The sequence below is a fragment of the Cydia pomonella genome, chromosome 20, assembly GCF_033807575.1.
Source record: "Cydia pomonella isolate Wapato2018A chromosome 20, ilCydPomo1, whole genome shotgun sequence".
NCBI lineage: Eukaryota > Metazoa > Arthropoda > Insecta > Lepidoptera > Tortricidae > Cydia > Cydia pomonella.
The window spans coordinates 4,515,579-4,541,801 of NC_084722.1; the positions used below are offsets into that span (position 1 = coordinate 4,515,579).

Consider the following 26,223-nt stretch of genomic DNA (forward strand, 5'->3'; position numbering starts at 1 on the left):
AATATACATAATATACTTGTGAGTAATATAAAATAGGGTACCATTTTAGCCACTTTATTACCCTTTTTGTCCAGGTCACATTTTAATAAATACTACATTTATAAAAACTATTAGTTATATTCAATATAATCTTTATTCTGAGTTTTTAAAGCTTTATATGGTAGCTAACGAATTGAGTTTGTAATGGTAAATAAGTAATTAACTTATTTTTATATTAAGTTTAGACAATAAAGGGCCAGAAACGGTACCTACTTCTGCCCTACTCCTTAGAATCTGTGTTTCCCTTAAGCTCTGTTTTCCTAGGATACCGGTGCCGTAATATGAATGAATTTATTTTTTGCGTATATGGTAATTCAGGTTACAATAGCAGCCGCCGTCTTCATACAAAATAATACTCGTAACAGCTAGCTAAATATGGATGAGTAGTATATTGTATGGAGACGGCCGCTACATGACGACACCGCTATCCCAGGAAACCAGAGTTTTAGGACGGTGTATCATTATGTTTAAGAGGCAACAAGAGTGGTCATTTCTCCATACAAACTTACTCGACTGTTTACTCCGTGGTTTTTGAAGCTAGAGCAATGAGTTTTCAACACAGGTTTTATTAATATCTGTGTCGGACTGTTGGTTTTTTGATATTTTTGTTTCGGCACGAGGTAGTGCACTTCAAATATTCGCAATTTAAACGGCCTAATTTACTATGCCGCAAAGGGAATTATGGTATTCAAAACTGACATCAATTAGCCTAAAAAGCAAAACAGTCAGACACAGATAATTTCATAACCATTTAGATTTTAAAATTTCGTTACATTTGGTTAAGTTTTGGAGGAGGGAACAGTCGAGTACGAAACATCGTTTTTTTTAAGATTTTTACGCAGGATTTTTTGCCTAACCTTACTTATCGCACTAGTTTTAGGAGCCGCATCCGTTAGCGAGACGGATATATTCATCTAAAATATTTAAATCTCACCTCCCGTATCCTCTTAAGTAACATGTCTTCACTGACCCGAAGTTGAGGCTTCCAAATAATATTAATTTCCATAAAATAAAGGATTCAAAAACGAAATTTGTTGTTAGGTACCTAAGCATTGTGATACACGGACGTTCGGTGTCAAACACGGGTGGAATTTACGATTGTAGAATTATTCATTGCAATAAAAGCTGTGATTTATTACGTACCTTTTTTCATTTATATACCTACTTAGTTTATATCTTATATTATACTACTTAACCCCTGTCTTTTCATCATGCGGAAACATATAGATAGATAGAATACTCTTTATTGGCACACCTCAGTAAAATATAGTACAGTTTAAAGAAAACCAATTGATTAAAGATAGAGACAGACAACAGACGGCCTTATCACTAAAGAGCGATATCGTCCAGACAACCCCAACAATAAACAATATAACACAACATACCAATACAATTTCTTATTTTCCAAATCCAAGAAAAAAAAATTCCGGCTAAAAATTTAGATATTAAGACTATTAAGGTGTAAGTATGAACCAAGAAGATGATAGGTACCAGCCTAAGTTTCTGTCTTATTTGGAAGGTCAAATGTGGCAGTCTCTTTAGTACATATTAGGTAGTCTACCCGCCATATATTTTAGTACAAGGTATGTATGTAACCAAACAGAATCCAGACTCACTTAGGTAGAATATAACCGGGAAAGCACTAAAATAAGATAGAAAATCAACACAATAATTATGACCGGATGTTCTACGCCAGTAGCAAAAAAAGTTTACCTCAAAATAGGGGCTTACCGTTGGTAAGTCCTACGTCGAAGCAAAACGTATAAATCTTAAACTACAATAAGGAAATTCACTCTTCCTGAATGTACTATTGTATCTACCTACAAGTTGTGCCTCATTGCCAGTCACGGTCACACAAAAACAACAGCCACCGGGCGTGACATCGATCTATATAAGTACCTAATTACCGGACAACCCATCATTCTCGCTATACAGAGCATCCGCTATGTTTCTCGCACTTCTGTATTCTTTAATTATTCATCAAACAGTGACCTTTGCCAATCCGTATCACAAGTATCCATACGCGTTTCTACTAGACATCGGTAACGAAGAAGTACAAACAAATTCCAAACAGTTTAGAGTGTCTGTGCCGGGTGGTTCTTTGGCTCTAAGGTATCCAGCGACCATAGATGGAGATACCATAGCACATGTAAGAGTCACTGGAATAGATTTCGACAATGACTTAAAAGCGAGTATAGTTGATGGTGGACCTGGCTACAAGTACGTTGTAATTGTGTTTATGGGTAATCCAGATAAGGCATACGATGCTGTCATTACCGTGTCAACTTTGGATGATGAAGGGATCAACGATGGAGTTGCGGACCAAGCAGGAACTGATGAAGTAAAGGCAAGTTATAAAGTTGTAGAAAGCGAAGAAGATTCCAATGATAGTGCGGGGACTGAAAAACATCAAAGTGATCGAAACCATGAGCAATTACCATCAGCGTCAAACTTTTACAATTCTGCAGAAAATGTGGATGTAGATTCCAATGATAGTGCGGAAATTGAGCAACAAAAAAGTGATGAAAGCCACGAACAGTTACCATCTGCCTCCAACTTTTATGACTCTGCAGAAAATGTAGAAGTGAATGGCAAAGAAGATGACAGTGATTCAGATATATACTTGAATAGTGGTGAAGCTCTAAGAATCCAAGAAGATGCAAGAGTCAGTAACAGTGAGGATGCTGGCGATGAGCAGGATTATGCCGAAACGAACGACCAAAAGGAAAATAACGACTACGACGATGCACCAAAAGCAGAAAAATATAGTGTTAACGAAGATTATGATACCGACGAAAACCAAGCGCCGAGTGCTTTAGATAGTAATTTATACGACAAATATAAGGATTTAAGACCTCATTTTTATAATTATGCAGTGGCCCAAGCAGCTAATAATGCAAATGGAGTGGATTATGACGATGACTTTAAAGGAAATGTAGTATATGCCCCCGAAGATCCCGTGGAATTGGATCAGATGTTCAATGACGAAGAAGTACATAATGACAGGGAGAAGTATAATAATTATGCGAACGATAATTCTGCTGTAGCCTATTAATTTGTTAATTAGTAAAAAAATTATAAATGTTCTTAATTAGATATAGTTAATGTAAATAAGTCAAATAAATAAGTAAGTTTTGATTGGAATACAGTGGAGTTGTTTTTAATTTATATTCTGAAGGGCTACCAAAACTGGATGTAGCCTCACATATTTCTGTTAAATTCCGATTTGTGTGAGCCTGTGCCCATTTTTTTTCCCACTTTTTCCTGAAATGCTTAAGGTAAGCACTACTAAGAAAGGAGTATTGTATGGGCACTTCTGGATACTTAAAATGTCGAAATATTATTGTATGGAATCAGAATTTTCCATTTTCAAAATGTAAGCTGTTTCCTGTGAAAAATTCCTAAAATAATTCAAGAACTTTTCCAACTATTTGGAAACTTTTTACAACTTGCCCATGTACGTACTAAGTAGTAGAGACAAAATTATGTTCTCACAAAGGTTTGCTGAAATTCTCGAAAAGGATAATCAGGATTCCAAGTTTCAGTCATAAGTAAGTAGGTACTTAATAAGTAATCTTAGTTAATTAAGTCTGAGGTCATAAACGGTTCCGCATTTTTTTGTTTACATTGAAGCTGTCAGCCGTATTTTGTCAAGTCAACCGTAATGTTTGTATTTTTTTACGTTTTCCGTTGACTGACTTTCTTGTGATCCTCAACTTTTTTTCTATTTGTTTTCTTATAATCATTTAACAATGGTAATCGGTAATGTCGGAAATCAAATAGGTACCTAAATAAAATCATTGTTATGAATTATTTTTAGGTACCTATTTACGTAATTTATGTCGGAGCTTTTTGAATGATCACATATCATCAAGATTTCAAGACGTAAGTCTTGAAGAGGCGACATTAAATTTATGAATAAAATAAATAATATCAATATCTTCAATTTCACATTTATTTTAAACACTGTGTTAGTCAAAAGTTTTTACTACATAAAGAAATAGTGCTTAGTTACTGTGCTTTAGGGCCACGGCCAGAGTGAAGCATCTTTTTCATCCTGTAAAGAAACATAAATATTCTGTTAGATTTACATATTTGGCTCAATTTAAATTGATAGTAGAGTTGCTACACTGGCTGTCAACAATACCTATGGCTATTTTTATGACAAATGGTAATGAGGATGACACGACATGACTCTTAAATTTTACAATTCGACATATTACCGCTTCGGGGGCAGGTCGCAAAAAGGTAGCCATAATATACATATGCGTCGTCTGTCACTTTCTCGAGTTAAATAGGCCCCTTGGTCAGAGGGAAATTCGAAATTCGGCATGTTATGGATCAAAGAAAATATCAATCGACAATCATATATACTCGGGAGTCCTAATTACCAAGATCTAGTTTCTTCAGCCTACATTTAGCAAGGCCAATTTAATAAAAGCTTGTAAACTCGTTATAAGTCAAATGGAAGTATTTTCATACGCATAATTATGGCCGCCGCTCGCTGCTGCGGCTGCCGAGCGATATCGTGGCCGTAGTAGGTATAACCCTTTGAACGCCACGCCTATCGTGTGCGGCGCGTCATTGTCTCATCGTAATGCACTAAGGTTGCTGTTGGGCTCTAGCTGCCCTAGAATTACTGCTTTTGCCTACATTCAACAATAAATATGCGTAAGGAAAGACTTGCCGGCCATTAACATAAAAGCAAACCTTGAGCGCCACCATTGGAACTGCCGCTCGCGCTGCCGCCGGCGCTACCACCAAAACCGCCGCCGAATCCGCCACCCACGCTTCCGCTTGCGCCTATTACAACAAAATAATGTACCGTGAAAATAAATGTGACGTTTATGCTCAAAATTATTTTTTGGTAGGTGGGTGTGGTGCGTGGTAGGTAGCGTGGTACTCGTACCATGTTAAGGAGTATTGGGATCCTTGGTGTCGACATCTCCAGTGACGTCCAATTTCGTAGCCACCTGGAAAGGAAGGCTGCGCTGGCATCCAAAAAACTCGATGTGCTCATTAATGCGAGGCGATACTTTACTCCGGGGCAAAGACTTCTGCTATATAAATCGTAAGTCAGACCCCATACGGAGTACTGCTTTGAGTGCCTTTGGGCAGGAGCACCTAGATGCCAGCTCGACGACCCTAAACTCACAAGCGGTATTGAAACCTTTAAGTCTAAGGAGAGACTTTGCCTCCTTGTGTGTGTTCTGCCGTTTGTACAATGGGCTGTGCTCTGAAGAATTATATGGCATGATGCCAACGGCCACTTTCTATCACCGCACCGCTCGCCGTCGGCAGGGTGTTCATCCTCACACCCTAGAACTTAAATGGTCGCGTACTGTGCGGTTTAAGAGAAATTTCCTCCCGCGCTGTGGAATGTGCTCCCTTCCGAGGTTTTCCCGAGGGTCTACAGTATGGGGTTCTTCAAAAAAGGAGTGTACAGGTTTTTAAAGGATCGGCAACGCAGAGTGTACCTATAGGTTGCGGTGACTGCTTACCATCAGGCGGGTCGTATGCTTGTTTGCCACTGTCGTAGTATAAAAAAAACACAGAATTTGAAATAGAGGTGGATTGTCAAAGAAAACTTTGTAGCCACAGTAAATTTACTGCCATATTTCGACACATGATTAAACCTTTTAGAGCGCCATTTGACTTTGATCCTTATTCTTTCACTGATATGTGTTAAATTGGTTAAATATCAAAAAGTGGCTACTAAATTTTCTTTGACAATCCACCTCTATTTCAAATTCTCTTTGTTCGTAGTTATTGGGACAACATAAAACGACAATATACAATTATACAGTACATAAAGCTTAAATAATTTTTTTATAAACTAATCTTATGTTGCTAGGTAGGTACGTTGATACGAGGAAGTATATGCCGATTTAAAGTAGACCATCACTTCTATCCTATCAATATGTCACTAAAAAAAATTAAGTTGAGGTATTGTTTTCATAGTATCTACCTATACCACAATTACCTACTGGGAGCAAAGTAGGCACATAAAGAAACGGAATTTTTTTTTAGGTTTAGATAGAACTCTGCAGAAGTATAGTTCTATCTAAATGAAGTATAACGGTAACTTAAGGAGGTTCTAATCAGGCACTAGATGCGGTAAATTTTTGGATTAAATGATACCTAAATCAGAGAGATAACCCCCTGGTTTTGAATGCTTATTTTCTTTGGATACTTTTTTGAATAATGTGTCTACATTTCAATTATAATTTTTGTGGTTTGGGAGTTGTCACTAGTCAGGGAACTCTAAAACATAACTAAAATGTCATCTAAATATTGAACTCCGTCATAGTCGAAACCAAAGTAATAATAGCGCTCAGTTAAAAAATAAACCGCAGACGATTTAATCTAAGGCCTTGATCACACGTACAGAGTACAGTAGCGAGAGAGAGCCATCGGCCGAGGGCTCAGTAGGCCTACCGCGAACCACGTTCGACGTGTTGCCTCTATGTCGCACTTGTAAATTCGTACGTAAGTGTGACAGGGAGGCAACACGTCGAACGTTGTTCGCGGTAGGTTCAGTACTCGGTACTCGGCCGAGTGCACTCTCTCGCCACTGTACTCGGTACAGTGATCACACTAGTCCCTACTCTAGTGTTGTGTTCCTGCCGGTGAGTAATGTTTGCCAGAGCTCAACGAGGGGGGGGCGGGTTTAGGGTCGGCAACGCGCATGTAACTCCTCTGGAGTTGCAGGCGTCCATAGGCTACGGAGACTGCTTACCATCAGGCGGGCCGTATGCTTGATTGCCACCGACGTAGTATAAAAAAATGATCAAGGCATACAATCTGTCGTTTCATACTCACTTCCCGAACCGCCACCACCGCCGCCACCTAGAAAATAACCCGACACTTAAATGTCAGACTCAAACACATTTTACTTTTGTATTTTCACAAGATTTTTATTTTTACTCGGCTTATCCGATACTAAATAAAAAATAAAAATATATCAAACTAAATAAAACTAAACATAAATTAAATCTTTTTCGGACTTTTGATAGACTTACCCTGTTGCTCCTCTGCATGGCCCTGGGAGTAAAAAAAAAATTTAAAATACCTACAACTACACAACATAGCATAGGTAATAAAACTTCAGAAATAAGGGGGGTCCCTTATCTCTGAAGTTTACGAACGAAAATTTACCATACTTTTAAATAACATTATCATAAATATTGCATGAAAAATATAATCATATCTCTACCTTGATAACTTTTTTTCATGATCAATAAACATTTTCTAATTTAATTTGCAATTTAACCCCTTTTGGGGTTATATTATACTTGGAATTTCTATAAGATTACACAAATTCTTTCAAATAAAACAAAAATTGTTGAAATCGGCTCACATGATAAAGAATTATCCCTGAAAAACTAACATACATACAGGTCGCGCAAATTAGATAGCTAATTTGCCGACAGATGGCGCTGTACACAACAGTCTTTCGTGTTTATAGCAGAGTTAAGTAAGTATAATATAGAAGTTTATAGTGACATGAGAATCATGTCATGAGATAATTGAAAGTTAGTACGGAACCCTCGGTGCCATAATTATTTGTTATTTTGTTATGATGCACCATTTTCTTTTTTCACAAAATTTTGACATTAAACAAGCTAGTTATCTCTACTACAATTTATTTCAGTACTCAGTACAGAGGCGGTGGTTTTTAATTTTTTGCAATATTGAAATAAAATATAATTATTAAACAATACTTACACTGGCTATGAGAAGCACAGCAACGAACAAAACCATGAAACTCCTGAACATGATGCTTGTTTTCAGTAAATGCAAATAGTAATATTTATATGATGAAAATGCATCCAACAGCGCCTTATATACTTCACTACAGCGCATCGAGATAATTGTGATCACATAATAATCGCCTTAAATAACACTGGGTGATTGAAAATCATGCATTTATCTATACGAGGCAGTCATTAAGTTGTTGAGGGTAAACGGTCACTTGGTCAATTTAGATATTTTTGAAACGGATTATAAATAAAACATAAATAACCAGCCACTGCTATTAAGCAGCTTATAATGATTTGTTTTATAAGGGGACAAAGTTGCTATTTAACCGCTCGTGCTAATATTGATACCCGAGCAAGCGAAAGATTCCTAAATTGCACCCCAACCGTAGCGAGTAGTTTGAAAAGTTACAAGGCACGAGGGCTAAACAAACTTTGCTTCCGAGTGAAACACAAAATTTTTCACTACATCAACGCGAGAAAAATACTATGAAATACCAAAAAAATCAATTCGAAAACGTAATAAGTTCAAAAGTCATCATTTAAACATTTTAGCAGCTAACATAACATACTATGGGACCAACCCCGAAATCGCGAAAAAAATATTAGCTGTTTCATACGTTTTGGTTGTCTGTCCTTGACATTTTCTATGGTAGTTTTTTTTTTCAATACGTCAGCTTTCACAGTCAACTTTATTTGCATTGGCACGATATGTTAGCAAGAATGATTATAGTAGAGTTTGTCAATATTCGTTATTTGAATTTTGATAATTTATATTTATTAACAAATCATCATCGTCTTCCTAATGCTGCCCCGGCTTTTTTTCCTAATAATGTAGGATAAATATAAACAAAGTTTTAATTATTAATATTTATTATTTAAAATACAATGTCATATCATATTAATAATGAAGAGCCACAACATGCACTGACGTGTACACTCGTAGAATGACATAGCATTTACATATCTTAATCTAAAAGTTTGTAGTGAAAATTCTGTGATGAAAATATCTGGACGAATATTGACATATATCTAAGGATGATAATTAGATAAGATGATTAGAATGGTGCTAGTTCAGTGGTGTCACTCACGAATTCGAGCCAATCGTGCAGTGTAACGCAACTAGTTGCGACCAATTCGCGCGCGTGATGCGAACTCATCAACCAATCGCGTTGTGGCGTTAGACTGCATTGACTCGAATTCGTGTGCGTGACGCCGCTGTACTGGCCCTATTCTTATTGCCCGTAAAGCACGTCTTTAGATATATGTCAATGTCTTGAAACGGAAAAAGCCAAAAGACAATTTTCAGAACCACCAAAACTCTATTATTAGGTAATCCTAAATCTCGGCGTCTGGAAAGTGTTCATCGAAGCCTAACATTTCTGCAGGTACCTCACCGATAAAAAGAAAATTAATCTCGTTCAAAAGGGTAGTTAGGAAAATCCTTCCAGGTCTTTGGTTCGATGACCCTAACGTTCTTGTTAAACTGTCCTACGGTGGCCACCTCCTCGGCCGTCAGCTTGAAGTCAAACAGGTCCAGGTTCTGTGCCAGCCGCTTCTGGTTCGTGGACTTGGGGATGATGATAAGGCCTCTGTCGAGCTGTAAGAGAGAACGTTTTCATAATTATTAGGTTTCAGTATAGCAACAACCTAGGCACTACGTGCACACTAAAGGGGGCAGTTAACCACCTGACAACATTGCTAGGCTTCGTGAAGGAGCTGGGGTAGTTTGAGTAGAGCTACCTCGATTCACGCAGAATAGACTTACTTTTGATTTAGTATATATTCTCATTAAGTGAAATGTAAAATTTCTTTTGAGAAATAAAGTTCTTTAAACACAAATAGGCACAAAGGTTGTCGATTTGCGGAAAATGCCCAGCACTAACTATTACACTTGATGTTGGTAATTCGGACAATCAATTTCGTGGTATTGATTTGTTTGCATTACTTTCGTTTACCATATAAAGGAAAAATATGGCTTGTGCACATTGGGGAATTGGCACGGCAGCACTGTTCGTGGTTTCCAAGTAGTATCAGTTCTTTGACGCACGGCCACGGTACCAAAAGGGCTTAAGCTTTGAACCATGTGGTTTGTCTTTCGCTTGCTAAGCATTTACATGGACTTTTAAAATATTGAGCTGAAACAAGGAGTCCATCACGAAACCGAGCGGAATATGCTGAAAAACTATATCCTCCTAAGTCCTACCATGCAGTGCACCTTACGAGGGTATAAGAACTTACCAGATACCGCAGCACAACTTGGGTAGTACTCTTCCCGTATCTATTTGATCGCGATAGCGACGAGCGTAGGGTCGTCGCTGCGTGGGGGGGGGGGGGGGTTCCTTAGTCTTGCGGGAGAAGAGGAATCCGAATGGACTGTATACTTGTATAAAATCTTACCAGATACCGTAGAACAACTTGACTGGTACTCTTCCCGTATTTGTTCGCGATAGCGACGAGCGTAGGGTCGTCGCTGCGCGGGGGAGGGGTATCCTTAGTCTTGCGGGAGACGAGGAAGCCGAACGGGCTGTATGCCATCACGGCTACACCTAGTTTCTGACAATGGGACACTAGGGGCTCTTGCGTTAGAGTTGGGTTAACCTGAAATTAATAACTTTTTAAGAGTTGGATAATGAAAACACACACAAGAAATAATATAAATAATATATCAAAAAGTTGCCAGTCAGCTCTTTTTCTATTAATACATAATACTATAATACATATTTCAACTATTTTCCTTGTTTTTTGTATCTTAGTATGCTTGATAAAAGATATTTTAGTATGGGGTTAGCACATTATTACTGGTCAGTTATCAATTATTCTTATGGTAGCTGTCGCTATGTGCCTAACTAAGGCGTGTAAACCAGAAGAAGAAGACTCACACACTGATAAGCATCAGTTGGTTAAGAGTAAGAGCGATTAAGCCGCTGTTCCAAAAGGTCGCAAATTCGAAACTTGCCTCTCTTTTTTTCTATTTTTCATTTATTCAGCTATAGTACATACCTCTACTTGATTAACAGCCGGTTTGACGTGACTGTTCTCGAACAGCCTATCCAGTTGAGAGCTGTTGAAGTTGGACACCCCAATGGACTTGGCGAGGCCCAGCTTTTTGGCCTCTTCCATGCCCCTCCAAGTTTCTACGTAATCCACGTTCGAAGGCGACCCATCAGCCTGAAATTGGTTAAATCTACGCATTAACCCTTTGAACGACAAATACGTCAACAGTGAACTGACGCTAGCGATGGCGGTTGCAGCCCAATATGAACCTTCGTGCATTCCGATAAGGTTCAATGACGCGCCGCGCACGATAGCCGTGGCATTCAAAGATGGAGCTAAGCAGCTGATATTGATGATCTCTGTTGACTCTACCGAAAACAAAATTAGTAAAAAAACTTACATTCAGCGCTACTGGGAAGTGGATCAAGTAAAGGTCGACGTAGTCCAAGCCAAGTCTCTCGAGGGACTCGCGGAGCGCCGGCATCACTTGGTCTTGGGCGTGCCTGTCGTTCCATAACTGAAACATGTTTGCAAATGATTATTATATAGGGTTATATATAATATAACCTCGCGCGTCCAAATGTTGATTCCTTAATGATAGTTATTATTTATATGGAATAACTGTCACGTAAAATGTTTCGTAAATATATTGACGTGAAACGTCTTTAAAAACACGTAGAAGGGGTCGGATCAAAACCAGATGTAAGGAAAAGTGTTATGGCGCAGTGGCTCATATATCTGCAACTATAATACCTGTAATCCTATATACATAGTTTTGATACAGAGGAAATTAGCCATTACTCGGCAATGAATGTACAGTTGATATATAGATGGCGCTGATTCAGCGCTAGAAACGACGCATTCGGAGCTAAATTGACCCTTATGTGCCGTGTTTATTTTGTAATGACTCATTACTCTTCGGTCCATTAACAGATTTCGGTGAAACTGATACCATTTAGATCTTACTGTAATTCTATTAAATAGTATAAAAATAAAATACGTACGATCACAGCAAGCTGTCAAAAAATAAAAACGTGAGATTTTTCAAAGAAATTTTACGACTGCTCTTGTTAGAGGCCACTGTGTGCGAAAATTATTTCACAAAACTGACGCAACATAGTTCTAATAAGAAGATGAAGCGATAACGGTTCTTTGCGATCCACTTTGGCCCTAGTGGAACATGTTCATCTCCTCAGATAATGCATTAGAATCTATGGCGGTGGCGAGTTAGGTCGTACGGTGCGGCGGCGGCGTCGTCTAGCAATCTCCACTTCCTATTGCTAATCGCTATAATATCGGTATCGTGTACTTACTGCTGTAAATATACTATATATCCACGTACTTTATGGTCTATTATTTAATAAAGAAAGTAGTCATTACTCGATCGATATGTACTAATTGATCGTATAGGTGGCGCTGTTGTGTAGGTACAAAATTTCCCATCAAATGCTGTTTTAAATTAGTTGTTTATCAGTAAATTTACGATAGACCCTCCTCGTTCGGCCAGAGCACTGCTTGACCAACTTCGTCGATATGTACTTGGAGGAAATATCGAATCTCACCTTAGTGGTGACGAATAAGTCTTCCCTCTTGACTAAGCCTTTGGCAATGGCGTCTGCGATGCCCTGTCCTACTTGCGGCTCGTCCTGATAGATGGCAGCAGTGTCTATGTGGCGATAACCCTCCTCTATAGCCCAGAGCACTGCTTGACGAACTTCGTCGATAGGTGTCTGGAAATATTGAACTAGATAAGGCCATGCAATAATACAAGTGTACCTTAAAATCATTATGCGCTTAAAAATATATATCACAGGCCTGCAGCGGGCTTTACGTTGAATTCGCTAAGATGTTGACAGATGCAGGGACATAAGTGCTGTAACAGCCAAAAACCTTCGATCGCTTGTTAGTCTTTTTGCCTCTCTATCGCGAAAATATGTTAAGGTTCGTCTGATGTGTTCGTAAACTCAATAAAATATCATTTCCTATAAGTAGGTAGATATAGTTAAATAAGTCAACTTACGTCTGCCGCGGTTCCCCTGCCGGTTCCAAGAGCCACGACTGGAATCTTGTTTCCGTCGTTCAGCTCGATGACAGGTGCCTTGCCCGCCATTATAGTCTGGAATAACCAATTATTTTTCGTAAGAATAGATTTATTTATAATACCTAAATATACTGCAGCAAGACACACAAACGGTATCCGGTGAGCCGTCTACTAGGCTGAGCCTGTATGTATCTTGAAACTCAATAAGTTATAGGTACAGTTACACAGATCCGTCTACAATACATAGACGTTTGTTTCAAAAATGGCCGTTAGTTAGGTATACATCAAGTACACATATACCTATTAGTCTCGATTAATATAATTTCCTTTAATCTTACCTTACGCGTTGTGGTTGAATTTGAAGAAAGATAATAATTTAAAAGTAGGTACAATTTGGACGAGTATATACGCGAATGCGACTATTACGTCAGTCCATCACGAAGCGAACACGGCAACTAGACTAACTTTCACATTCGCTGCTTTTGGCAGCTGTCGCTGTCACAATTATCTTATCGAGATATTTAGGTACTTTTCAATGGGTTCAATTCACTTCGTGGTTTGTTATCGGAATTTGCCCACCGATTCGTGTTGTATATCTCTCCTTTACATTAAAGGAAAACAGTAAAATGAAGGTGACAATGCAAACTTAAATCTTCATAGGTACTATAGGTAGTTTGTTTGGTGAGTTTAAAGCAATAGGTAACTACCTGAATATCATAGTCGCGAAGTCTGTGGTATACGGCAACACACTTATAATATTATTATTATTAGACAAATACAGTTCGAGAAATGGGCCCCTAATAATATATACATACCCATACTGCACTCCACGCTCTACGTACTTGGGACATTTGTGTAAACACATCGAGATTGGATAGGATGTTTTTTTTTTGTATATGGCTTTTTAATTAAGTAGTTTTAAAATATCATAATCAAATGGGGTTGCCAACATAGGTCTTCCCTGTCTCTAGTTTTGTTCTAGAGTCAGACCAAGACAAGTTGGCAGCGATTTTGATAGCCTATGCAAGTGTAACTAAACGTCATAATTTCATAGAAGTTTAACGTTTAAAATAACACTTGCACTGTCTGGGCTGCCAACTTATCTTGGGGGACTTCCGGTTCGAGCGCCATCTTGGTAGTTAGCCTCGTGATTAATTCCTTTGTTATTTGCTCATTAATATTATTTAAAGAGTAATATCGATAGCTTATGTGCTAGTGTGCAGTGAATGGACGCGTTTAGCCAACATTTTGGAGTCAACGACCGGTAGTTCACATGTTACTTGTAAAGTCCAGTTATCGCTTTATATTTAATTTGATAGACATTTTGGATAGAAGAACTAGGTCCGGTTCCAGATCCAGGCCCGGGCCCGAGTCCATTTCCGGATCCAAATCTTTCCTGTTAAGCTTGATTTGTTGATGAAAATACAAAAATCACTTCAAGTGTGCCGTTAAGATTTGAGGAGTTCCCTCGATTTCTCATGGATCTCATCATCTGATGAAGATCATCAGAACTGGGTTTTGAAAAAAACGGTACAAATGTGTATGTATACATACATGACAACAAGTGTGGCAACATGGACATTGAGAGGGAACGCAGAGCGCTGGCTGTGCGCTGCAATATGTTGGCTCGTGAAGGCTCTTTTTAAAGCATATTGTCAGTCCTACACGTGCAACCTATGGATCAGCTATACGCGGCGGGCATACAGCGCTTTGTGGTTACAGTACAACAACGCGTACAGGGTAGGGTTTGTGCTGCCGCGACATTGTAGCGCCTTGGGTATGTTCGCGGAGGGACGGATCATAAGGAACCACGCGATCTTAGGAAGCGATGTAGCTCGCTGTTGAGACGATGGCGCGCCAGCTCGAATACCATCCTGCGCCCGTTGGCCGACCGGTGGGACTCACCGTGGCTGAAGCACTGGGTGCAGCTACGCGGGTTGATTGAAAAATTCGCGGCCTGGCCAATAAAAAAAATAACTTTTTTCATTTTTCTGCCGCCATTCTGTACTGTCATTATTCAACTGTCTTCCCGCGAAATTTCAATTGGCGTCTATATTTAAAAGCAATTTTACGGCATATTTAAAGTTACGTGTCGGTAGATATCGTGAAAATGGAGAAATTAGAGCAGCGTGCTGTGATTAAATACCTGCATAGAAAAGGATTGACACCGAAGCAAATTTATGATGATATGCAAAGTACATTAGGGCAATCCTGTCCATCATATACGATGGTGAAAAAATGGGCAGCTGAATTCAAGCGTGGACAAGATAGTATCGCAGATGACCCTCGTCCCGGGAGGCCAACAACGGTGACTAACACGGACAATGTGGCAATTATATGCGAAATGATAATGAAAGACCGGCGATTAAAGGTGCGGGAAATAGCTGACATCGTAGGCATCTCTTATGAAAGAACTCAAAATATTATCGTCAACGAATTAGGTTTTTCCAAGGTGTCGGCGAGCTCGGTCCCGAGGCTTCTTTCAATGCTAAAAATCGCTCGCCGTACTAATTCACGTGAATGTCTAGACCTATATGAAGCCGATACTCAAGACTTTTTGGACAGATTTGTAACTATGGACGAGACGTGGGTCCACCACTATACATCAGAGACCAAACAGCAATCGAAGCAGTGGGTTCGTCCTGGATCTCCGCCTCCCAAAAAAGCCAAAGCAATTTTGTCGGCCAATAAAGTCATAGCATCTGTTTTCTGGGATGCAAAGGGAATAATAATGGTTGACTATCTTCAGAGAGGTAAAACTATAAAAAAAACTACAAATTCCTATAAACTATAAATTCCGACTATTATTGCGAGTTATTACGCAGATTACGCGAGGCTCTGAAGATAAAAAGACCTGGAATGTTGACAAAGAAAGTTATCTTCCACCAGGACAATGCATGTGTTCACACGTCACTAAAATCGATGGCGGAGATTGCCAAATGTGGGTTTGAATTATTGCCCCACCCACCCTGTTCACCCGATTTAGCACCATCGGACTTTCATCTGTTCCCCAATTTAAAAAAACATATGGGTGGTATATATGAAATTTTCAAGCAACGCCGAGGTCCAAGCTGAAGTGGATGCCTATTTTGAAGGTCTCAAGGAAAGCTTCTTCAAAAGTGGTGTAATGGCTCTGGAATCCAGATGGAACAAGTGCATTCAACTCGACGAGGACTATGTAGAAAAATAAATTAAAAAACCTCTGTTTTCTTTTTAATATTCAGGCCGCGAATTTTTCAATCCACCCTCGTACAGTCAAAGAATTTAATTTCCTACCCATTTCGTACCTTGTCACTGTGACAAGGTACGAAATGGGTCACAAATTAAATTCCTTGACCGTACATGCCCCTTTATGTAAGAATTTGTAGGTATTAATGTCATGTCATACTAACTCTAGATTTAAGTATCAGTATGTTACTAACACGTTATGGGCAGTGTTCGAAATAAATGATTTTTGATTTGATTTGATTTGACTAACAATTAAAAAATAATTTTTAAAATCGGCCTTGAAATGGCGTAGCTATGTAGTAACAAACATAAAAAAACCGAATCGAGAACCTCCTCCTTTTGAAATCTTGGAAGTCGGTTAAAAACGGATGAGCTCAGCATTTGCTGTGTCACAGCGCTGGTTTACAGTTTACCCATTGAAAGTGGCGGCATCTAGATCCTATCTAAAAAACAGCCGTCTTTATTACTTGCTTTTCTTTGGACTTATGCAGAAGCCAATTCAGAATAAAATCTACTCTTGATGCTGCAGCTGACCATTTAAACTTTGCAAAATAATTCGTGATGTGATGCTGTCAAGTAGTTCAATGCCCGCGACGGACCGGAATAACATCTAACATCCAAGAAACTTCTATACCTACCTACCCAAGGTACCGTGACAACTAGCTGAGTGGAAATCTTTTCAGTGACGCTATCTATAATGTTATTATGCGAATATATTTTTATTTTACTGTAATTGAATTTGATTATTATTATAAATTGACATACACCTAATTATATATTGTATTACCTTTTGACTTGTAAAATTTGCAATAAGTTGTTTATAGGTTTCCGTAGCCCAAAGGGCAATAACGGAAACCCTAGCTTCGTCATGCCCGTGTGCCCGTCTCTCACAGGCATTTTATATTATTCTAGCGTCTGGGATATCCACCTGGATATTTTTTTTCTATTCTATATTTACTGAAGAGTTAAAATATATGATTTACAGTACATATGGGGCTACTTTATAGCACTAGTGCGAGAAGTAGCATATTATGTTACTGTGTCGAACATTTAAAGGGCCATATGTACTGTAAAACGTTGTACGATACATGTGCGAATAGGTAATTCGCAACTCGTGTCGATTTAAAACACTCCCTTCGGTCGTGTTTTAATTTATCGCCACTCGTTTCGAATTTCCTATTTTTCGCACTTGTATCGTAATGTACTATTATGACAATTTTAGGCAGTCTGGTGCTCCTCGGGTTTCTGGTAACAGTTTCCTGGCAAGATTAAGTATCTTATCATAGACACCCTACAGTTAATTACTTAACGGTCAACACATCTGGTATTATTTGTCCTAACCTAAAATTCAAAAGAAAATAATCAAGTACCTATCTCTCAATTAAACTACCTACCTAACTCAAGTCTTCTTATGACGACAACCCTCTTTTTTCGGGAGAGATGGTCTATGTCACTTCCTCCTCCTTAAACAGGGGAAAGATTAGGTGCAGGACATGCTAAATCTTATTAAGATTAATTTAGTTTAACGCCAATGTAGATAGCTCAGAAACAAAAAAGATACCATAATAATTACCTGATTAATGAGAAACTATTAGAAATCAATGTACACATGTACTTATAGTTAAAAAATAAATAAGTTGGTCATTGTCATGTTTGATAATTTACACTTTAATTAAGGGATACTATAAATCGCGTCGAATGTTGTCCCTGCCATTGACTTTCAACACATTAAACTAGACAAGCTTAGATACCTGAATCCCGAGACACAGTAGGATCGCGCACCACATCTTGAGAGCACCGCGAGTATACTGGTTGTGCAAGTTGTGCAACGCCCTCACGTAATTATATCAACCATCAAGAAACCGGTCACGAACCTAGGTTGTTTGATTAATAGTCAATAGTGACACATGTTGTATCAACGGTATCTATACGTGTAAAAACCGGACTCGGTCTCGCCCACCGAGGGTTCCGTACTTTTTAATATTTGTTGTTATAGCGGCAACAGAAATACATCACCTGTGAAATTTTCAACTAAAATAGCTATCGCGGTTCATGAGATACAGCCTAGTGACAGACGGACAGCGGAGTCTTAGTAATAGAGGGTCCCGTTTTACCATTTGGGTATGGAACCCTAAAAAGAATAATAAAATTGCGAAGGATCATTATTTTATTTCTCCTATGACGACCGGTCTGGCCTAGTCGAGTGAGGTACCTAGTGACCCTGCCTATGAAGCCGATGGTCCCGAGATGTATATTATTTGTGTGATAAGCACAGATATTTGTTTCTGAGTCATGGTCATGGGTGCATGTTTTTATGTAAATACAATGTTAAATAGGTATGTGTAGTCTGTGCGGAAAGAGTCGTGGAATGTATGGGGCTCAATACATTATACAATTCTACTCTTTCCGAACAGACTCTTATTATAGGTATATATCGTTGTTTGAATACCCATACCCACAATACAAGCCTTCTCGAGCTTACTGTGGCGCTTAGTCAATTTGTATGTGGATGTCCTATATTATATATTCTCCTTATTCTATTAACGTTTTGAACGTATACCATTCTTGGTCACAGAAAACCTAGCGGAACGATTGAGTCAGATGAAAATCTAGCTCAACATGACATTTGCAAAGACAGAGTGGCTAATAAAATATGACGTTTATAATGACGCGTCCTCACTTTGTTAAAGTCGGGGCGAAGATGGCTTAGACCAGGTCTTTCCAACTGTTTACCATATGCGCTTCGCCCAACGTTATGCTATATAATTTTCAAGAAACAAAAACCGACTTCAATAAGGGAGACCGGTGAAAGAACGACTATTGTTGATTTTTGATTTCATACAATTAAATTAAAAAGACAGCGTCCTACGCCTAATTATGTAGAAAAGGAGGTAACATGTTTTTTTTTGTTACTGAACCCACCTTGACACATTTCAGATTTGCCCTATGGTTGACTGGGAAGATACCCGCAATAGGGTATTAGACTGTATTTAAGATAAATTATTTTACACCATGCATGAAATAAAGCACCAGATAATTATTAAAAAAACTAAATAGGATAGAAATATAAAAATGTGCCTTGAAAACCTAACTGCTTGGCAAAGAGAACAAATTGCCAAACGTGAACTATGCATCATTGAAGAGTTCCGTTCTGTTCATCATCAGCAGTTCCACTTCATCAAATGTCACTTCTACAAATGTAAATAGGTACTTGATTTGTTAATGACAATACTAAGATCACTATATATATATTATATATATGCCTTTAACATTTGAGGAGTTCCCTCGAGTCCTCATGGACCCCATCGTCAGAACTCGAACTTGACAAAAAATTTTTTTTAAAGAAAACACAAAGGTCACTATATGTATGCCTTTCATATTTGAAGAGGTCACTCGATTCCTCATGGACCCCATCGTCAGAACTCGAACCTGACTAAAAATTGTCTTGAAAATCTAATTTACTTAACAAAGACAGCGAAGAGGAGAAGTCGCCAAACGTGTACTATGCGTCGTTAAAGAGTTCCATTCTGATCATCATCAGCAGTTCCACTTCATCAAATGTTGCTTTTTTATATGTAAATGCTTGATTTATCAAAGAAAATACAAAAATCACTATATGTATGCCTTTCATATTTTAAGAGTTCCCTCGATTCCTCATGGACCCCATCGTCAGAACTCGAACTTGACAAAAATTTGTTTTGAAAATTTAATTTACGTAACAAACACAGCGAAGAGGAGAAATCGCCAAACGTGTACTACGCGTCGTTGAAGAGTTCCATTCTGATCATCATCAGCAGTTCCACTTCATCAAATGTCACTTTTTAAAATGTAAATGCTTGACTTGTTACAGAAAATACAAAAATCACTATATGTATGCATTTCACATTTGAAGAGTTCCCTCGATTCCTCGTGGATCCCATCATCAAAGTGAGTTTTGACAAGAACTGTGTATATATGTACGGGACTAATCTGTGTATATATAAACTCAAACGAAAAAATAATTTTCAAAATCGGTTCAGAAATGACGGAGTTATGGAGTAACAAACATTAAAAAAACATAATATTTACAACCGAATTGATAACCTCCTCTTTTGAAATCTTGAAGTCTGTTAAAAATATAAGGCCAAGCGCGCAATACAATTTTAATTTTTGTGACACGATTTCAGATTCGCGCTGAATATCGCAGAAAATTCACTGCGCGCACTGCGATGAAAAAGTCGATTTGTTCATTCTCAACATGGAGTTCGTACCAGTACCAGTCGCTTGTCTTGCCTTTGCTCCTTCGGAGAAATAGAAAAAAGACAAAAATTTCTTCAATATGAGATCCCTATAGCTATATGTTTTGAGTATTTATCCCATAAAGGTGATCTTCTTCTATTTCCATAATTAAACGGTCAACATCTACGGTCTCGTCTTGTGACTCCTTTGGAGAAGTAGCAGTTTCTTGGAAAGCTAAATGCTAAATTGGAATCACTCTACGTCCCCCAAATGAGACGCGCCTCAAAAAATCCAAAAACTGATTCTATTACTCACAAGTCTCACAACATTTCAAGAGAATCATTTCAGAAATGTGTTCTGTATAAAACAACCGGACATACGAAAGCATTTATGCCCAAACTGAAAACGGAGACGCTTTGCTCGCGCTTCGCACTCGCTTGGGCACTTATTAATTTATTTTTCCGACCATTAGAGCATGCTGACGATGTCCTTGAACGATGGAAAACTGACGGAATGAGTAATATTATCCGATTAGATCAACAAATAAGTATTACAAAAAAATCACCTATGACAAATTGATTCGTTTCATCTGTAGGTTTGGGTTGGTGTAATGATAATTGAAACTCACTAACAATGAATGAGGTTGTTATAGGTAAATGATTTATACTGAGTTGTTCAAGAACACAGTGCAACGACTATACGTCGCTAAATATTATTTTTCACATAATTAAATTGGGCATTGAGCAGCGTATCCTCATTGCATTACTGACTCGTTTAGATATCGGAGAAAAAGTATAAAAAAATGTAAAATCATGTTGATGCAGCAAGCATTTCTGATATTTTTGCTTTATGGCTTATATTTTCATTGCGGTAGTGAGGTGAAAGTCTTTATAATTTTAATTTACATCAGTGCGTTTGCCTCTCGTGCGTTAGAAGCCAACATAAGGAGACAAAATATGCATCAGATTACTTTTCCACACATGTGGATAAAATGCAACTTTCTCATCAGCTTTGGAACAATCAAGGGGGCCTTTACCAGCTTGTGCGGGGAAAATATTTTCGTCCATAAGTGGAAATACCCAAATAAAAAAACGTTACAGTAGTTATTTAGTAGCTATTTGGACTATAGTTTTGCAGTATAAGGCAGGTCCAGACGGGAACAACCTGGTGTGTGTGATCAAATAAGGTGGTGTGGAGTGGACGCAAACTTCTATTTAGCTCGCCGATTCTGCTGTATTCTATTGTAATTATTACCGATAAAATAAAGATGCCAATTGTGAAGAAAACCAATTTGTGACGCTAGTAGATATGCGCGTTTGGGGGCATTATTTTTGATTAAGAGCGCTTTAATGTCACCATTAATCTAAAATTGGTGATTAAATAACTGCACGTGTGGACGCTAGATAAGATTGACGGCAATTTATAATCTGATCAAATCGCTCGATTTAATTTAATTTAACCGTCGCGGTTAGAGGCTGTTTACTGTTTAAGTTTAAACACTGCGTTGTTCCAGACGCATATAGCGGGTAAAGCACCTGACATCGAGCTGAACGACGGAAATAAAATTCCAGTCGTGGCCCTTGGCACCGGCAGAAAAACAGAGGCAGATGTAAGTTTATGTAAACGTCATATTTCCACATTTACTGACACTTAGACACTTACACGCTGTCACTGGAAAATTAGTGCAGTGTTAGCTTTGTCGGGTTATTCCCACTAGTTACAACCAAGTTGTTACCAGTGGTAACTACTGGTAAAACGTGGAATTTTTTTTTCCCAATAGTTACCACCGAAATTTGGTTAGCGTTCAATACTAATAAAAACAGTCTAAATATAGAGTGATCAATATGATGATCAATGAAATCAATAATTAATTAAGTCGAATTAATTAGTTATCAGTATAATTTAAGTAAACTGCCTTAAAAGTGATCAAAAATAGTCGATCTTTGACAGATTTGTTTGTTTGTTCGTATAATGTGACGTTATTTATGGAAACGGACCTTATTGTTGATGGCGCTTACGACATTATCAGCGATGCTCCTATATAAATACAACGCGGCGCTACGCAGTGCGGCGTAAGCGCCCTCGACAAAAGATTCAGGTTTCATAGATAACGTCACAATTAATTCAATTTACAATTAATAAGATAAATTTCAACCAAACGTTAATTTCTCTTTAACTTTTAATTTTATGCACTTGCACCGGTTTTAAAATTTTTGATCACTTTTAAAGCAGTTAACAGAAACACTAATCGACTTATAACTATTTATTAAAGCACTCTTTATTTATACTTTATCATTCCTATTGTTTTTATTAGTATTGAACTCTAACAAAATTTTGGTGGTAACTACTGGGAATAAAAATTCCCACCTTTTACCACCAACACGGTTTGGTGGTAACTACTCCCTCATTCCCTCAAGTAAGTAAGTCCCTCATTCCGGCCATACCAATAAATTGAAGTTAACTTCTCATTTTCTATGGGACCGGCTTTCTGGCAGCGGATTCGTGGTTTGGCCGCCAACAAGATTTGACGTACGCATTTGTTCAATTTGACTATACCTAAGTCTTTTTCCGCAGGAATTTCGTCAAGCAGTGCTATGGGCTATCGAGGAGGGTTATCGCCACATAGACACTGCTGCCCTCTATGAGAACGAGCCGCAAGTTGGGCGGGGCATCGCCGACGCCATTGCCAAAGGCTTGGTTAAGAGGGATGACTTGTTTATTACCACTAAGGTAAAGACATTTGTATAAACTATGTATGGCGAGTGTAAAATAATTTAATTCCTGCCCAGGGCCAGTACACGCACACGATTTGCAACACATTGCGGCATTTGATCGATCTAAAATTGCATGCTATGTGTTGCAACGCCATAGGGGCCTGAACAATTTGCAAACGTGTTTCAGTTATGGAACGACAGGCACGCCCAAGACCAAGTGGTGCCGGCGCTCCGCGAGTCCCTCGAGAGACTCGGCTTGGACTACGTAGACCTCTACTTGATACACTGCCCAGTTGCTCAGAATGTAAATAATCTTTTTTATGGTTCTGTACCACCCGTGCTGAATATAACATAAACATTTATAGCGCCATCTACGTCAGCGGTCAAACGTAATTACTCATCCTACACAATTAATGAATATTTGCCTAATTTAACCAATTTTAGGCTGAAAGGTCGCCCTCGGACATCGACTACGTAGTGACGCTCTGGGGCCCATTTCCGGAATGGTTTTAATCTAATATTATTAGTCCACGTACTATCAAGTCGTATGAATACCATGGCAACACTAATAATATTAGACTAATGTCGTTCGAGAAATGGGCCCCAGTTCGTGGACTAATAATATTAGTCTAATACCGTTCGAGAAATGGGTCCCTGGTGTGTGAGCGAGACAACGATATAACTGCATAGCCCTGTCTCGCTCACACTCCGGGGTGTGATGACCCTTTATTGCGTAAATTCAACCAATTTCAGGCTGACGGGTCGCCCTCGGACATCGACTACGCAGAGACGTGGAGGGGCATGGAAGTGGCCAAAACGCTGGGGCTCGCCAAGTCTATTGGGGTGTCCAACTTCAACAGCTCACAGCTAGATAGGCTGTTCAATAATAGTCAGATCAAGCCTGCTGTCAATCAAATAGAGGTGACTTACATTTCGTCATTTGGAACCCAGGGGCCCTACCGCGGAAACAGAAATTCGTAAATTGCGGAATCTTACTCTTTAACTCTTACTAAGACTTAGTTAAAGAGCCCGCAATTGACGAACTTCGATTTTCGCGGTTATAGCCCAGAACAACAATGAGAAAAAGTACGAACGGACATATTTACCTTAAAGTCCGTGTGAGCTTACTCTGCAGACAGACCAATCAGCCACAAAGTTTATATTTAAGATATTTTGATAGTCATGTTTTTGGTGGCACTTTTACTTAGCAAGTAAAAGTCGGACCAACATGGCATGGCATTTGCAATGACCAATGTGTGGCTATGTCACATTAACCCATTCATGGCCAAGACCCGTCGAGCGTACACAATACGCCGGGCCACCATACAAACCGTTTTTAGCTAAATCGTATGACTCAGCTTATGGGTCTCTGGCCTGGCGCGCACGATAAATAAATAGCCGCTTACAACATTATGCAACATGTTTACTAACCAACTTTTTTCTGTGCCTATCAAAAAAAGATATAGGAATGAACATTTTTATTTATTACATATTTAACTTGCTGTTTGTTGTTGTTTTATGGGTCAAAGCTCGGAAGTTCAATTGACCTTTATTACGTCAAATTACGTTTCGTTTATGTTTAAATCAGAATTTATTCATGACTCACATGTGAGTCATTGGCCCTGCGGAAACTGTTTGAGCATGACCCATATGCTGAGTCGCTGGCCCTGAATGGATTAATGTCAAATTTCCATGAAAATATTACTTGTATAATGACATTCACCCACTTGCGTCCGCTAGCGTGGGCTAGTGGTGCCATTGGAGTTAAAATCCGTCGCACGCTTAACCCGCTCGCCCGCTCCGTGTAACCGCGCCAGCTAGCGGATGCCCTGAGTTCTGTTCAAGTTAGTGCAAAGTTAGCTTAAATAAGACGGACCTTGTTTGAGTTTGAAATAGATTGTTATACATATATATGTAATACATTTTAGTTTTGTTCAAATCGATCACTTAAAATATTTTTCTAAATAAAAACTAAAAGGCTGTCCATTTCAGGTTAACCCAACCATGACGCAAGTACCCCTAGTGTCTCATTGTCATAAACTAGGTATAGCGGTGATGGCATGCAGCCCGTTGGGATTTCTTGTCTCCCGCGAGAATAAAAACCCTCCTCCACCCCACAACGACGACCCTATACTCGTCGCCATTGCGGACCAATACGGGAAGAGCACCAGTCAAGTGGTGCTGCGGTATCTGGTAAGTTTCTTTACAGTTTTTAATCGTATTTCAAACCGATATGTAGCGTATTAGGATTCCTGGTCTCCCTCAAAACTAAAAAACCCCACCACCCCGCAACGACGACCCTATACTCGTCGCTATCGCGGACAAATACGGGAAGAGCACCAGCCAAATGGTGCTGCGGTATCTGTAAGTTTCTTTACAGTTTATGATTGTATTTCAAACCGATATGAAGCGTATTAGGATTCCTGGTCTCCCACAAAAGCACAAAACTAAAGACTTCCTCTCCTCCCCCGCGCAGCGACGACCCTACACTCGTCGATATCGCGGACAAATACTGGAAGAGCCCCAGTCAAGTCGTGCTGGGTTTTTACAGTTTTTGATCGTATTTCAAACCGATATGTAGCGTGTTAGGATTCCTCGACTCCTGCGAAACTAAATACTTCCCCGCCATTTGTTTGCCCTTTTGAACATATATTTTTTTGTCACACAAATGCGAAAAGTGGTTTACTATCATAGCAGACAGTAAAACACTCATGCAACGTGAACACGAAAGTACCAACTCAGAAAAAACACCGCGCGCGAGCGCCTGGCCTCCTCACCGCTGGCACATACATTCACAGATAGCTGTGGGATAAGAATTAGAGCTATAGAAAATACTAAATAGATTCTATAACTAAGTATTTTCTCTTCCAGCTCGAAAGAGGTCTAATCATCATCCCCAGCTCCACGAACCAGAAGCGGCTGGCGCAGAACCTGGACCTGTTCGACTTCAAGCTGACGGCCGAGGAGGTGGCCACCATAGGACAGTTCAACAAGAACGTTAGGGTCGTTAACGCCACGATATTGAAGGATTTTCCTAACTACCCTTTTGAAAGTTAGTTTTATTTTAATTAATGGATAACTCGATTAACGCGCAATATTCGGGCTGAATAATAATAATGTTAAATAAAAAAGTAATGTAGTGATTTGAATTTCGCGCCTTGTCTACTACAGAGTGGGTTTGCCAGAGTATACATTCCAATTCCTTTTGGTTTAGCATTAAAAAGAC

The 26,223-nt window shown here is 38.9% G+C and overlaps 2 protein-coding genes and 1 long non-coding RNA gene across 7 annotated transcripts; 1 reads left to right on the forward strand and 2 right to left on the reverse strand.

The window, feature by feature from the left end:
• Positions 1-3,972: 3,972 nt before the first annotated feature.
• Positions 3,973-7,890, reverse strand: LOC133529187 (uncharacterized). The gene is made up of 5 exons (XR_009801105.1): positions 7,768-7,890; positions 7,062-7,083; positions 6,862-6,888; positions 4,750-4,842; positions 3,973-4,096 (listed from the first exon to the last, which is right to left on the reverse strand). It is a non-coding gene; the product is annotated as an uncharacterized LOC133529187 (long non-coding RNA).
• Positions 7,891-8,654: 764 nt separating this feature from the next.
• On the reverse strand, positions 8,655-17,972 carry LOC133529189 (aldo-keto reductase AKR2E4-like). Of its 3 annotated transcripts, none has more exons than XM_061866843.1 (7): positions 17,817-17,972; positions 12,817-12,912; positions 12,359-12,526; positions 11,197-11,313; positions 10,803-10,970; positions 10,200-10,400; positions 8,655-9,399 (listed from the first exon to the last, which is right to left on the reverse strand). In XM_061866843.1, the coding sequence occupies exons 1-7, from the start codon at positions 17,850-17,852 to the stop codon at positions 9,211-9,213; spliced, it is 975 nt and encodes a 324-aa protein (XP_061722827.1). In that variant the 5' UTR covers positions 17,853-17,972; the 3' UTR covers positions 8,655-9,210. The 3 variants fall into 3 exon arrangements, with proteins under 3 accessions (XP_061722827.1, XP_061722828.1, XP_061722829.1); XM_061866844.1 differs by lacking the exon at positions 17,817-17,972 and adding an exon at positions 17,460-17,511; XM_061866845.1 differs by lacking the exon at positions 17,817-17,972 and adding an exon at positions 13,176-13,298.
• On the forward strand, positions 13,355-26,146 carry LOC133529188 (aldo-keto reductase AKR2E4-like). Of its 3 annotated transcripts, none has more exons than XM_061866841.1 (7): positions 13,355-13,469; positions 21,797-21,892; positions 22,858-23,013; positions 23,185-23,301; positions 23,751-23,918; positions 24,990-25,190; positions 25,869-26,146. In XM_061866841.1, exons 1-7 carry the CDS (start codon positions 13,464-13,466, stop codon positions 26,052-26,054), a joined length of 930 nt encoding a protein of 309 aa, XP_061722825.1. In that variant the 5' UTR covers positions 13,355-13,463; the 3' UTR covers positions 26,055-26,146. The 3 variants fall into 3 exon arrangements, with proteins under 3 accessions (XP_061722825.1, XP_061722824.1, XP_061722826.1); XM_061866840.1 differs by lacking the exon at positions 13,355-13,469 and adding an exon at positions 20,996-21,161; XM_061866842.1 differs by lacking the exons at positions 13,355-13,469; positions 23,185-23,301 and adding an exon at positions 20,996-21,161.
• The last annotated feature ends 77 nt before the right edge of the window (positions 26,147-26,223 follow it).

Bases quoted from the DNA above. Each gene is read 5' to 3' on its own strand.
- LOC133529189 (XM_061866843.1), bottom strand. From the start codon at position 17,852: ATGTGGTGCGCGATCCTACTGTGTCTCGGGATTCAG. The intron at 12,527-12,816 runs GTAAGTTGACTT...CAATATTTCCAG, and splicing joins GCAGGGGAACCGCGGCAGAC to ACACCTATCGACGAAGTTCG. The intron at 9,400-10,199 runs GTAAGATTTTAT...TCTCTCTTACAG, and splicing joins AAGTTGTTCTACGGTATCTG to CTCGACAGAGGCCTTATCAT.
- LOC133529188 (XM_061866840.1), top strand. From the start codon at position 21,096: ATGTTGATGCAGCAAGCATTTCTGATATTTTTGCTTTATGGCTTATAT. The intron at 21,893-22,857 runs GTAAGTTTATGT...CTTTTTCCGCAG, and splicing joins GCAGAAAAACAGAGGCAGAT to GAATTTCGTCAAGCAGTGCT. The intron at 25,191-25,868 runs GTAAGTTTCTTT...TTTCTCTTCCAG, and splicing joins AAGTGGTGCTGCGGTATCTG to CTCGAAAGAGGTCTAATCAT.